This window comes from Salvia miltiorrhiza, chromosome 3 (assembly GCF_028751815.1).
Source record: "Salvia miltiorrhiza cultivar Shanhuang (shh) chromosome 3, IMPLAD_Smil_shh, whole genome shotgun sequence".
In the NCBI taxonomy this organism is placed as follows: Eukaryota; Viridiplantae; Streptophyta; class Magnoliopsida; order Lamiales; family Lamiaceae; genus Salvia; species Salvia miltiorrhiza.
In genome coordinates this window covers 44,512,135-44,526,338 of record NC_080389.1, presented here as the reverse complement: position 1 = coordinate 44,526,338, position 14,204 = coordinate 44,512,135, and the positions used below count along the sequence as shown (strand labels likewise).

The 14,204-nt window shown below is 36.2% G+C and overlaps 4 protein-coding genes across 6 annotated transcripts; 2 read left to right on the top strand and 2 right to left on the bottom strand.

Moving 5' to 3' along the window:
• Positions 1 to 1,309: 1,309 nt before the first annotated feature.
• LOC131015987 (probable magnesium transporter NIPA8) lies at positions 1,310 to 7,120 on the top strand. The gene is made up of 14 exons (XM_057944522.1): positions 1,310 to 1,658; positions 1,957 to 2,258; positions 3,513 to 3,600; positions 3,685 to 3,746; positions 3,903 to 3,988; positions 4,090 to 4,163; positions 5,053 to 5,155; positions 5,288 to 5,416; positions 5,495 to 5,594; positions 5,687 to 5,806; positions 6,262 to 6,352; positions 6,440 to 6,503; positions 6,613 to 6,709; positions 6,791 to 7,120. The coding sequence occupies exons 2-14, from the start codon at positions 2,166 to 2,168 to the stop codon at positions 7,016 to 7,018; spliced, it is 1,335 nt and encodes a 444-aa protein (XP_057800505.1). The 5' UTR covers positions 1,310 to 1,658; positions 1,957 to 2,165; the 3' UTR covers positions 7,019 to 7,120.
• A 28-nt stretch (positions 7,121 to 7,148) lies between these two features.
• Positions 7,149 to 8,096, bottom strand: LOC131016019 (uncharacterized). The gene has a single exon (XM_057944572.1). The coding sequence runs from the start codon at positions 7,790 to 7,792 to the stop codon at positions 7,313 to 7,315; it is 480 nt and encodes a 159-aa protein (XP_057800555.1). The 5' UTR covers positions 7,793 to 8,096; the 3' UTR covers positions 7,149 to 7,312.
• A 10-nt stretch (positions 8,097 to 8,106) lies between these two features.
• Positions 8,107 to 10,447, bottom strand: LOC131015990 (eukaryotic peptide chain release factor subunit 1-3). 2 transcript variants are annotated; one of them, XM_057944527.1, is made up of 2 exons: positions 10,196 to 10,447; positions 8,107 to 9,649 (listed from the first exon to the last, which is right to left on the bottom strand). In XM_057944527.1, exon 2 carries the CDS (start codon positions 9,610 to 9,612, stop codon positions 8,299 to 8,301), a length of 1,314 nt encoding a protein of 437 aa, XP_057800510.1. In that variant the 5' UTR covers positions 9,613 to 9,649; positions 10,196 to 10,447; the 3' UTR covers positions 8,107 to 8,298. The 2 variants fall into 2 exon arrangements, with proteins under 2 accessions (XP_057800510.1, XP_057800511.1); XM_057944528.1 differs by having other exon boundaries at positions 8,107 to 9,617; positions 10,196 to 10,408.
• A 422-nt stretch (positions 10,448 to 10,869) lies between these two features.
• Positions 10,870 to 12,820, top strand: LOC131016014 (monothiol glutaredoxin-S7, chloroplastic). 2 transcript variants are annotated; one of them, XM_057944568.1, is made up of 3 exons: positions 10,870 to 11,213; positions 11,551 to 11,820; positions 12,533 to 12,820. In XM_057944568.1, the coding sequence occupies exons 1-3, from the start codon at positions 11,000 to 11,002 to the stop codon at positions 12,586 to 12,588; spliced, it is 540 nt and encodes a 179-aa protein (XP_057800551.1). In that variant the 5' UTR covers positions 10,870 to 10,999; the 3' UTR covers positions 12,589 to 12,820. The 2 variants fall into 2 exon arrangements, with proteins under 2 accessions (XP_057800551.1, XP_057800550.1); XM_057944567.1 differs by having other exon boundaries at positions 10,902 to 11,213; positions 11,551 to 12,820.
• Positions 12,821 to 14,204: the final 1,384 nt, after the last annotated feature.

The following is a 14,204-nucleotide window of genomic DNA, read 5'->3' as shown; positions in this document are numbered from 1 at the left end:
ATTATAAGCTTAATTAATCAAACACTTTGACAATTTATAAGTTCTAAAAAACTACATCTTATAAGCTCTTTAAATATCTTATAAGTTGTTGGAGCTTATAAGCTCATATAAACCAGTGACAATTTGACATTCAATGCTTGAAATATTTTTTGTCAGCCGACAAATCAAGTAGTCGCCTCAAATTCAATACTCTCGTCCATGAAAGACCTTCCTACTTTTATTTTTTGGGACGTCCACAAAAAAAAATCTATTTATTTTTGGACTATAGTCCACCACTTATACTTCTTTTATCCTTACTTTTCACATTTTCATCACTTTTAATACTAATTACAATATCTTTTCACCGCTCTTAATACATTCAATAACTTTGTATCCACTCTCAATACACTCAACAACTTTTTCTTAAAACTCGTGTCACTTCCTCATATTTTTCTTTTCATGGACAAAGAGAGTATCTTTTTTCCCATTCACTTATAGCATCTTTAGAGTCTTCACTCAACAACCATGAGCTCTAATTGGGGTCTATTTTTTATTTTATTTTTTTAAATTTCTATTTTATCTGTTTCTATAAATAAAAAAATTTAACTCTTAAAAATGTGTGAGTCCTACCTTTTTTTTAACAAATTTACATATTCTTCTTAATTATCGTGTCAAAAAGTTGAGCCACTAATAATTGGACAGATGATAAAATTATAATAACTACAAAAAAAAATCAAATTTTATATATATTTTTTTAAAAATTAATGTTTTTTCATATATTTTCCCTCTACCTAGATTCTTATTTTAGCGTTTACATCAAACACCCGACCCTAGTGCCGCCGCGGCTCTAGCGTCAGGGCTCGAGGCGATGGCCAGAGCCACAGTGAACATGCTCTTAAAATTGAATGATTTTAATATGATAGTATTATAAAAGTGAATATTTTGACTGATGCACTATTAAGTATTAAGTATGTGTATTTTTAATATTCACCCACAAAAGATTTTCTAATTGCTTGACAATGAATTTTTATCCCATGGAAGTTGGAACTCGGGGTTGTTTTATCTTGTTTAGTGTCCGAAAGATGGGTATCCACTAATCAAAATATTTGGAAACTAAACAATGATGTATTTAAACTCTTTGACAATTTTTTATTAAACTTCTTCATATCGTTCAAGTAGTAAACAAATATGAAACGTTAAAACAATTTAATTTTTCAAGTCGATAATTTCTTTGAGATGTTGAAATAATATGTTGGAATTGAGATATTGATTTAGGAGGAGTTGATTCTATATTAGATGACGATGATGAGAAACAGTTTATAGTTGGAAAGTCCCTTGTACCGACAGTTGGGCAATACAGATCGATAAAGTGTCACGTATATGCTTTGGCACGCAAAATTGACCCCTAATTTTTCTCTTTTTAATTAAATCAAAATATTTGGAAAAACAGAAGACGCTTCTTCCTCAAACACGACGGCCAGCTTGAGTTGCCGTCGAAGAATTTTCATTTTGTCTTCCCCTTTCTCTCTCCTCCCCCCTTCCTCTCTCCCTCTCTCTCTTTGGCAAACAAGCATTATAAGAATTTGAACAATCTCCGCCCCACCCCTGCGGTTCGGTTTTCCTACGACTTTCCAGTTTTGTTGATTCATCATTGTTGTCGCTCCTTCTCTTTTGATTAGGTACTTTTACTTGCTCATTGAATTTTATAGTTTTGCAATGTTCCTTGTCCTACCCCCAATTCCCCGATTACAGCGCTTTCCTTTTTGAAATCTATGTTTGTAGCTTCTCAATCCGCATTAGGTCGGATCTGAAGAAATTTATCTTGCTTTAAATTTCAACTGCTGCGGCTGCTGCACATTCAATTTCTCTTTCCCCAATCTCAGCTATCAAATCCTCGCCAGATCAACGTAATGCGGCATTGATTATTTTTTTCCTGAGATTAGAATCTGAATTGTTCTTGTTTGAATGCTCGTGAAGGTACATCCAAGCACCAACCACCCGGGCTTTAGTTTCTGTTCTCCCACACAACTCTCGGCAGTGCAGCTTTGAGGAACACTAGAAGCTGCAAAGGAACATTTTTGTGCCTTCAACATTTGAACTTGGTGTTGCGACATTGTGATGAATGTGGCTGAATAGCGTCCCCGTTTCCTACTTTATTTGAACTGTCTTCAACACTGCACTTATCGATGGGGGAGTGGGTTGTTGGAGCGTTCATCAACCTTTTCGGCAGCATTGCAATCAACTTTGGAACTAACCTCCTTAAATTGGGTCATGATGAGGTGCGCTGGGATTTCCAGTTTTATCCCTAAACTGCTTGCTCATATTGCTGCTTGAATTATTTTTCATTTCCCTGCCGAGGAAAAGTAGTCAAAATAGATCCTTCCTTCTTCCATCAAGACTTTTTCCTTCTGCGGGCGAACAAATCTTTTACTCTTTTAAGTCTTTGTAATATTAAGGGAAACAAGTATGAGTTATTGCCTTCATTTGTATTGTAGCGGTGCATTTTTGTATTGCATGCCAGAAAACCTTCACATGCATGCACAAATGGCATATGATAACAGTTGCAATTATAGCAATCAATAGTCCTAATAGTTGCGGTCTTAGTATATGTTCTCTTATCCTCTGTACTTCTTCATGAAGAATGTATGCAGTCATCTTCCACATGTTCACCCAATCAATTCTTTTACCTACAAGAAAACTCTCATTTCTGCTTATTTTGTATTAGTGAATATTGGTTAGGTGTTTAGAAGATTTGTTTGTGGTTAGTGTTTCATATTACATTGATGCGGTAAATAGGGTGTTCAATCTAGCAGGTATCAGTTTCACTTAGTTTTCCTATGACAATAGCTCCAAGTGGATCTTAGTATTGGTGTTTTTTTATGGATCGCCATTTCAAGTCTTGCTCCCGTTGGATTGCTTATGTCAGGATATGGATCAAATAATAAATATTCCTTTTTAGGTGGATTAAGGGCTGCTGCTCAATCAATTAGTTATGAAATACCATTAACTCTATGTGTATTATCAATATCTCTACGTGTGATTCGGTGAGACATAAAAATTCCCCCATTTCTTTTCTTTCTAACAAGTAAAGTCAAATGATTTGACTATCGATTTTTTTATTCATCATTGAGTTGATGAATTAAACCAGATAGTTCTATGAGTGAAATAAAACGGCTTACAAACTTGCTGTTAAAAGAATGAAATCTCGTTTTCAAAGGGCTGATGCAGCAAGCATTATGTAGTGCAACAGGTAAAAGCAATTCTTTTGAGTCTACCAGTACCATGGAGCTGGACAGACTAGCTGCGGCTATCCATAGGACCATAGTTGGTTGATGATAAAACAAGATGAGATAGAAAATGTTCTAGAACTTTTATACATCTTTTTCCCATGCTGTCATCTTGTGTTTGGGTTCTCTATTGGCCCATTTACATTGCAAAACATATATGGAACAGAAAAGACGACCTTGCTATTGTCTTTAGTGATTTCATTAGAATCATTTTTGTAATAGGATCTTTTAATTCTTAATTTGCAGAGAGAGAAACATTCTATAGTTGGCAATGATGGGACAAGTGGAAAAGCTTTCACAAAGCCTATTATATACTTCCAGACGTGGAGAATTGGTACTATGAATTTAAGATCTATTGTTTTGAGTAACAATCGGTGATCTTTCAGTTTAAATGACTTATTATGCTGTTAATATGCAGGGATTATCTTTTTTATTCTCGGAAATTCTCTTAATTTCATTTCCTTTGGCTATGCCGCTCAGGTGAGTATCATAAATCAAGCTGCCTTTTCGAATCAACCATTTATATAGATATTCATATATCTTATAGCATTCAGTAATCTTGATTGGCCAGTAGAAGCATATTGGACTATTGATTTTTATGTTAATGTCATTTTTTTTTCTTTATCTTTTCTGCAGTCCCTTCTTGCAGCTCTAGGATCTGTCCAATTTGTCTCGAACATCGCATTTGCCTTTTTTGTGCTAAATAAAACTGTGGCTGTCAAGTATGTTCATTTCTAAATTCTTAAGCTTAAATGCACTTTAACTAAATAGCAGTTTTTTTTATCACTCTTTCAATGCCAAACATATTACTTGTTTTTTGCAGAGTGCTCGTAGCCACAGCCTTCATTGTACTCGGAAACATCTTCCTTGTGGCTTTTGGAAACCACCAATCACCAGGTACCTCATCTGGGAATATTAACGTCTAACTGTAATTCTGATTTGTCTTTCCTTACAAGTTTCCAAAGGACTAGTTTCTGATACTTAACTTGATGACAGAAACTTGAATAGTAGGCTTCCAACTTTTTGGTCGATCACTTTTATTTGATTGGTCAAAAGTACATTTGAGGGAATATGCAGCATAATGTACAGTGTATTGATCAAAATTTGAAAAAATAATCTTGTAAAAATAAGTATTTATTTATGTTTTACAATAGCATCTCTTTGTAAACTTCTCAAACAATCACCAGACTTCACTGATCTTCATTCTTCACTAGTATACAGTATGCACATCAAGGACCATATTTATGATACATGCAAACTTACACACACACATCAAGAGCTGCACATTTTCTTGGTCCTTTCTACACATGTAATGGAAAACAAAAGCAACTTTGTGTTTTCCCTTCTGAATTGGGTTTTCAGCTAGTATAATTTTGCAAAATATGATATTCAGATGTATAACTACAATACTGATATTCAAGAGAGGCATACTGATAACATGGATATGATATTGCTTTTTTTTTTAGATGGATATGGAATTGATGGTTTAACTTTTTCTATACATTACATGTCAAACCAGTTAGATTCAGAACAAACAGTATATCGTTAGCAATTAGCATACTGGTCAATCTTAAATACGTATAACAGCCTAAATTGCACCACACCACTTATTTCCAGCTTAAATTTGTAAAAGTATCCATCAGCATACAATGTTTCGCCTTGAAGCATCACATTTACTGTGTGCTTACGAATAAAGCGCCATATTTGGTATTCTTTCAGTTATGAATCGTGCTGCATGATATTTTGGTGAACTTAAAACTTTTGTTTTTCTTTTCTCTTCGAGCAGTTTATACGCCTGAGCAGTTGGCAGAGAAGTATGGCAATACCACTTTCCTGATATATTGTCTGATTCTGGTTATAGTTGTTCTCTTGAGTCACTCAATGTACAGGTGAGACTACACTGAATTCTGCTGAATGAAATTAAAACAAAAGCTCCTTTCTGATCTATTTTTATGATTAGATGAGTCATGACCACCCCTCTGCTTTCAATCCTTGTAATCGGTCAACTGTGGAAAATGCAGGAGAGGAGAACTGATGTTTGCTATGCCAGGGAATGAAATCAAACCCTACTGGCAAATGCTTCTTCCACTTTCTTATGCTCTTGTTTCAGGTGCTATTGGATCATGTTCGGTACTGTTTGCTAAGTCTCTGTAAGTTGTGTTATGATATGATTCCTCCCTATATGACCTGTTTAAAGTATACTAAATTCCCAATTCTTGCTTCTGTAGATCAAATCTTCTAAGGTTGTCCATGTCAAATGGGTATCAGTTGCATAGTTGGTTCACATACTCCATGCTACTATTGTTTTTTAGTACAGCTGGATTTTGGGTAGATATCTAAACCTTCTAAGTTTTAATATGGTCAAAATGCATAGTATGATATATTATTTAATTGTTTGTCCTCTCTAATCATTTCTACAGATGGCAAGACTAAATGAAGGGTTGTCTCTGTTCGATGCAATACTCATTGTCCCCATGTTTCAGATTGTTTGGACATTTTTTTCCATTTGTACAGGATTTGTATACTTTCAAGAATATCAGGTGCATCTCTGCCTCAACTCACATATTACAATTACGACATTCTAAGTTGGCTCACTTATATTATTTCCTATATCTACCCCCCCCCCCCCCCCCCCCCCCAACAAACCGGCTGACTTGCTAGGGCTGTTGATAGATAAGTTCAGTAACAGGCTTGTCATGTTTTCCTTATCTTACAACAGGGTTTTTGTAAATAATTTAAAGAGCTCGAATGTCAATTAAATTGCTTGAGCTTTATGTTTCATCAATTGATCTTAGCCCTCGAATATCAGATTCTGTTACCTTGACCATAGACTTGTAATGAATTTATGTCTAGAATTTGTTTGGATAGTTGGATGGTCTCTTCTGCATCCAATTTTAAATGCCTTTCTCATATCACGTATGCCAAAGTTTTCAACTTCTACTTGATTTTCACTAGTGGAGAATGTCATGGTTAATATGTGATCTATTTTAAGCAGGTATTTGATTCATTGCGGACAACGATGTTCATACTAGGGATGGTTTCTGTGTTCATAGGCATTTCTTTGCTGGCACCTGATGAAGTAAAAGGTAATGTTGATGACCAATGGTTTCCTTGAGTCCCCCCCCCCCCCCACATGTCGTTGAATATTAATAAGCATTGGTGGATTTCTTCAGGCGGGGATATCAAAGATACACCTCTGGTCTCTGTAAGTGCAGCTCATCCAAATGACGCAGACAGGTATTCTGCAATGCACTTTCATTTATCTGCCCAAGAACTTGACATGGGGTGTGCCCCTTATGTAGAATCAACTACTTAACATGTACTCACTATGTGCAAATAATTACAGATTTGTTGCGCCCTTTGAGGACTCTCCTATCAAAGATTTGAGATCACTTGTGCGGATGATGCGAATGAAACTAGCCAGCTTGCTTACCAAGACCAAGGTTCTTGAATTTGTCATGTTTGAAACGGATGCTGAATTTAGATAGTAATTACATGGAAATTAAATTAACGTTTTGGTGCAGGGTGCTTGCTCACTACCATTTGGTTTGGGAGATGAATCGATTAACGCGTCATCAGTTCTTGTGATGCCCATGGTTTCATCTAAAATAACTGGCTTCAGAGGCCATGTACTGGATAGGAACAAATTCTTCTCTTTTAGACATCCAGGTTGGAGTAGGATTAATGAGGATGATGACGATGATGATCATTTATTGCAGTCATCAACTCTACTTCCTCAGAGTATAAAGTAGGACTAACACACAAACACATAATATTCATCCCAGATTGATATCTCTATGTACCATATTCTGTTCTTTATAATTATTTTGTATAAATCCTCAATTGATACCTTATTATTTTGAAAAACAAAACAATCTGATCTTGCACAATCCAAAATCACCCTATAATTTTGTCATAACTTTAAATACATCGAGGATACTTTTCTGTATCCCATGATGGCATATTTGTCATCTCTAGCACAAAAATTTGGAAGTGGAGACTTGAGAATAATAATACTAGAGAGAGAGAGAGTAACCATAGCCTCCTCAAGCGTGGATCCCTTCGTCAGAGTGTTGCTTCTGCAACCAAATCTGGTGATGAAATCTTTGGATAAAGAGGTCAGCTACCTTATCTATATCATCCTCCAATTTGAGTTCCGAAGAAACCTCCCCCTCCTCCTCTTCCTCTTCCTCCGGGAGAGGGGAATAATGCTCCGGATCTGAATACATATCATCGTCGTCTTCCATGTCCATGGTCATGGTGTCCTCAATCTCCTCTGCCACCTGCACCACACTGGCTGGAGACGTAGCAACGGAGGAGCTGTTTACAACAAACTCTGAATTGTCATCATCCTCCTGGACTATGTCCAACTGCTTAACGTGATTCCTCCGTCGGAAGAGGTGGCGGACCATCCTCTTGTCCCGCAAGAGAAGCGATTGTATCATGAGCTGAGTCTCTATGGCTCTCATCCTATCCTTGATCGCCATAACTTTGGATGCCACCATCGCCATCATCTTCTTCAGCATCTCTCTACTTCAACTTTATACCAATACATTTGTGGATAGCCGTTGGAGAGTGGGGACTTATTATATATGACAAATTTTGAGTGCTACTAATGGAGTAACCACTAAGGAAAAACATAAAAAGCATTGGAAGAAGTGCCTCTCCCTCTCCCTCTCCATTTCTTCTTCAACAAAGTAAAAGTGGAAAGTCGAGAGAATACGGGGAGAGGAAAGCAAACATTAGAAACATAAAGGGTTATTCTCGAGGAGAAAAGATAAAGGCAATAATTATTAGTTACCTCACACATAATGGTAATTTGTGAAAAGGAGAGCCACAATTTGCAAGTTTGAATTGTAAACAAATACTAATAACAAAGGAAAGTAATCTGTCCAAATGGCACAACAACAGAAGGAATAGTACAACACAAGCAAAGCCACAGTAATTCGCCTTCAAAACCGTATTTCCCATCCTTGGCAAAAGTCAGGAACGCGCCTATATATAATAAGACGTGCTCAATGAGATCAAAACTCTAATCAGAATCGTCGTATGCTTCCCCTCCATCGTCTGACAACTCATCCAATGATCTTACATCAAGCTGATAACGAAGAATTCCCCCAATTCCACCAAATCCTCGGCAGAACTGAGAACCCTCTTGTGACTTGTTTGTGACAAATTCAAGCGTACAACCAAACTTCTTGTACTCGTTGGCAAACCACTCCAGCAATGGCATCTTTTCCTGGACCTCCAACTCAGCAGAGGTGGTCGCGTCCCTGAAATTACTCTGATCGGCCTCTTGCTCCTTTTTCAGATGTTTAATCACAATCTCACCTGTCACGGTGTTTTTCAAGATGTATCTTGTTATATCCAAATTCTCCCACACGATCAAGGTTTCAATAGCTCCCATCTCCAGAATCTTCAATGTATCATCTGTCCCAAAAACGTATTTCCCTGTATCCTGACTGATTTCCTCGAAATACTTACCAATTAGGCGTTTCTCCTGAATGAACTTAACATTTGATAGGATTTCTGCAGACAGCTCAATAGCTTGATTAAAACCATTTTCCCCACCATAAGATACATCAACCACATTAAGTATTTTTGCCTGCAGACGTGGATCAAACATATCTGATTGGCTCAATTCGGTCTTGAAGTCGGCAGACCCGGCAAGTATAAGGCCAGACACATTAGGCTGACTGGTGTTTGGGTTAATGTAGAACTGTGTGGCAAGTTCTGCTGTCTTTCTCACATAGTTGTGTCGTTTTTCCATCCTCAAACGTGCAAAACGAAGAGCTGACTGTCCTCCCCTCCCGTGTTTTTTGGGAAGATCAACGGTGAATTTATGGAGGACTTCTCGAGTATTTCCACTCAGCGTGCCAAAAAGGGTGCCATTCCCATCCATGACTATGAAACCAAATTTGTCATCAGATTCCAACAGTTCATTCAGAGCTTCAGTATGGAACTTGTTATCACACAGGTACAGAGACGCATTGATAGGTTTAAAGGGTTCAAAATCAATTGTGACCTTTTTCTCCTTGCCGTCGTCAGTAACAATGGTTCCAGTGTAGAGAACCAAGCCATTTGGAGGAACCTTATTATACAGTTTGAGCCTCTGCTGGGCTGAAGTAATGGCACCGAGCACGGATTGACGATTTACCCTGCTCTTAATATTTGAAGCAGTTCCATATTCATCACCAAGCATCTTAGCAACCCGTGAGATTTGATCCCGTGGAGGCATAATAAGTGATATCATGCTGGTTCCATTGCCTCTAGCTGATTCCAATGCCTTGATCAGTTTCTTGATTTTCCATATCTCAATATTCCTGTCAGACTCACCATCCGCCATTTCCACTATAACCAAGCAAGAAAAAGTAATTCACAGCCTGCAGATACCATGCACAAGTATAGCCATGAATTATCATAGTACCAGTCATACATGAATTCTTCTTTCTAATTTCTAAAATTGAATGGAAACACTTGAATAAACTTTCCAGATGACGAATCTACACATGGCACAACTTTAAACTCAAATATCTGATATATATGTATGTATAACAGCAAACAAATTTTAACTCAAAATAGCTGCAACTACAATTTGATCTGGGCAGGCTGAAATTAGATGCTTTGAGAAGTTTTGCATTTTGGCTAGTAAAGGCAAACACAAAACTAAGAATCAAATGCTTCTCATCATGTTTCCATCTTAGTTTCATATCCGTCAATCTCTTGAATTAGAGAAACAAGATCTATATCAGTCTCAAGAAACGGAATTGGTATACGTAACGTAAGGCGACATTTTTCGATGGGATTTGTTCCATCGCAACCCTAAGTCGATCCATTTCCGTCCGATTAAAGAAAATGACGGAGTAATTTAAGCACCGTAAGAAATCAGGAAGCATGAAATGAAAACAAAATGGAGGAAAATTGATTACCTCAAAAGATTGGGTGGCCGGAAATGAAGCAGCTGGTTTTGACTGATGTAGACTTTTGAGGTTCACCCAAAACCCTAGTTTAATTAACTGCCTCCATCCAATTCATGTTTTCTTCCTCTTATGGTTTTTTCAATATTTGCTCCAAAATTATGAAATATCTAAATCCTACTTGACAAATACTATATAAAAATGGAAAGATATTTTATCTTTTCTTCAATACAAAATGAGTAGAATTGAAAGGCTAAAATTACACTTTCAATTTTGAATTATTGATAAATTAATAAAAATATAGTGGATTATTGATAGTTATTATCATTAATGGTTCAAATAATTACAAAATTAACAAAAATATCGGAACCGTACTTTCTGGATACTGAAATTTTAATATATGATATTTGGAAAGATTTTAAAAATAACATTTATTCAAATATGAAATGTTCACATTATTTTTAAAATATTCTAACATACTATCTTTCTTAATTTTATAATTATAATATTTCTAAAATTTTCGTTCAAGTTTGTTTTTTTTTTAAGGACGTTCAAGTTTGTTATGTGTATATTATTTATGTCGTTTTACTAATGAAATGGTGAAATTTTATTGGTAAAATGGTGTAATTATAAGAAATTATATAATTACATTTATAAAAATACAAATTAAGGAAAAAAAGTGTGTTAGTTTGGGTAGTTAACCCTTGTTAATTGTAATTTAGAAGAAAACGATAAGAGAGAAATAGTTGAATTTTTGGGTGATTATTATATCTCTCGGCAACGGCAAGAGGCAAGTAAGTAACGATCATCTCCGAGATGAGCTTCCATTTGCAATTAGCTGCTCGCCCTTCCTCCGCCGCCGCGGTGGAGGCTCCTGCCTTCACTTGGGGCTGCCGCCACCGCCGTCCTATCTGCATTAATTCAACACACCTGTGCTCCGCGGCTGCTATTTCCTTTCCTTTGAAACTCTCGTCGAGAGCGACAAACTTGACCTCCAATTCCTCATCCTCCCCCTTCCGATGTTTTTCAGGTTTCAATTTTCTCTCTGTTTCTTTATCTCATCTTGTCGCCCCTTGCTTGGATAGCTCCAAAAATTAACTAATTTGTTGAATTCGCTGCTGCTTTGAGATGCTTCGCTAATTCACTAATCAAATCAAAATTTTGGTTGATTTTGGGTGTTAATTGAATTCCCGGCATATTCTTCTGACTTTGTACCTCACCTTTTTTGTTTAATCAACTTTGAAGTTTTGTGTTTAGTTATGATAAAGCTGAGTAGAATACTTATCACCTGGTGGAAATATTGTAATGTGTGTGTGTTTTGGATTTATTGGTATCTATTTATGTTGATATTGATGTTGTTGGAGCAGCTCTGAGTCCTGAATTGAAGAGTACCTTGGATAAAGTTGTGAGTTCAGACAAGGTTGTTCTGTTCATGAAAGGAACTAAGGATTTTCCCCAGTGTGGCTTTTCCCATACAGTTGTGCAGATACTCAAGACCTTGAACGTTCCTTTTGAAACCATTAACATTCTTGAAAATGAGATCTTGCGTCAGGGACTCAAGGAGTATTCTAGCTGGCCTACTTTCCCCCAGTTATACATTGATGGGGAGTTCTTTGGTGGCTGCGACATCACTCTAGGTAATACCAACTACACACATCCTTCTCCTACTCTTTCTTACAACGCATGCGTATGCCTAGATCGCTTCATTTAAATGCATCATTAAGAGTTTGTTTGGAATTACATGATTCACATTTTCATTGCTCTCTGTCCTTCTTGTGAGGGCCTAATGATCTCAACGCATCAAGGTCTACATTTACCTATATCCTCTGGAGTTAGAAATGATTAATTTCGTCAGTTAGTATTTCTTTCCAACTGAATACAAGTGGTGTCTTATAGGAAGTGCCAACAGAGGGAAATGAACTAGAGTGCTCTCTAATCAGAATAGAAAATAATGTGAAGAAAAGATCTCAAGTTCTTTATCCCCTGATCTGATACAGTTATCAGTTTCCGTCATATTCTTCCTGTACAACCATTCTCTTTCTTTTAGATTAATGTATAGTCCTTATTCATTCATTCTCGAAGATACTCTTTATCCCTGCTTGCATTCTGTTTGAGGAGTTATTGGTGGCTAATGATAGAAACAAACTTTCATAATCGGAGTATATGATGATTTTTTGAGGGAGCTACTGGATCTGTAAAACATAGTATAACAAGGGAAGTGAAAGAAGCGTGTATGTTGATGCCTAGTCACAGACAAATTGCTCCTTGTATTGTCTTGGTGGCTTTAGCAAATTATCGATTAGGATTTCACTATTGGAAGTCTTACACGTTTCATATATTGTGCAACAGAGGCATACAAGAGTGGGGAGTTGCAAGAAGTACTTGAGAAAGCAATGTGTTCCTAACAGTGGCATTTGTATCTAGCAAGTCGTCGTCGATTGATTTAATGTTAATGTTATATGATGTTGCTCCACATTAATAAGTGTTATAATGTTTGGGTACATCCTTTCATTTCGTTTCCCTGGTTTTTATTCCGTTTTGTATTGGGAACCTTGAGAGGCAGCTTATTCGTTTTCTTGACTGTGAATCTCTGATAACGAAATGAAACGATCAGGTGCAGATGTACTTGTTGAGAAATTATAGGTGATGTTTAATCTCAATTTCCATAAGTATATTTCATATTATAGGGTAATATTGGTGTATATATACATGAATTTTACTCACTTTTTAGTATTTAACATGAACTTTAAAACCTAGTTATAAGTACATAAACTTTAAACTTATTCAATTTTTGATCCATTTTTTATTTTGTATCAAATTAAAGTTCACTTAGAATGCCTGAATGACATACGACAATATTATTTTTGGTTAGAGGAAAATAACCCAAAATTAAAATATGAAAAAGAACAGTAAAAATTTGTCTAGAAATTCACAATTCAGAAAGCCAATTTCGTTTTAAGATTTGGGAATTTCATAAAGTCAATTTCGTCGCTGAAAAAGTCAAATTTGTCAATAATAATTGGGAATTTCAGAAAGCTAAATTTGTCATTCAGAAAGCAAAATTCAGAAAGCCAAATTCAAAATTTGTTCATTAAGATTTGATGATTTTACAGTCAACATCGATGGAACACTGAGAAGGGTCGTTGCCGCTGGTGGGGCGAGGAGGGAAAGTTGTGGGCGGGGCAAGGGGCGTAGGAGGGGTTTAAGGGTAGTTTGTGGGAGATTGACGAGGAAGACAATGATGAGGGGAATGCAGGAGTTTGGCAGCGTCATTTTTTTAGAGAAATGTGCAGAGGTCCCAACCACTAATGTAGGAGAGAAATGCAAGAATTAAGACAATGATGGAGGGCAACGCAATAATTTTTTTTTTGTAGGTGAAAGAGAAAGGATTAGAGAGAATTAGAAGTGAAAGGGTTTTTCTATGTAAATTGAATTGGAGAGGAAAGGGGGAGGGAATTTCTTTATGATACGTTGCCGTGTAATCTAGTCAGATGCCAATTGAATAATTGATTTTGCTAGCTTAGTTTTAATTTTGACATAGTCAACATTAATCTCATCAGATATAAAAAAGAGGTGATTTTGGGTACAACTAAGTTATAAATGAACCAAGTCGCTCGCGAACAATTCGGGACTCGGCTCAAAAAAAGCTCGTTCGAAATTCGTTTGTTTTTTAAACGAGCTTAATTCGAGCCCGAATCCGAGCTCGATAAAATTATCGAGTCGAACTCGAGCTTGTACATATTCTACTCGTGAGCTCGCGAACATGTTCGGCTCGTACCTTCGCGAGACTATTCGTGAGGAATAGGATCACGAATATATCCGGGAATAGGCTCGCGAATATATTTATTAAATAATAATTTTATATTTTTCATTTGTTAAATATTTTTTGAATAATAAAAAAATTCTCATAATTAAAAAAATCACAACTAACTTGACAAATTATCTATTTATTAAAAATAAATTATAAATTATGACTCATAAATAGTTTAGAAATATATGAATAATTAATATTTTTTATTTT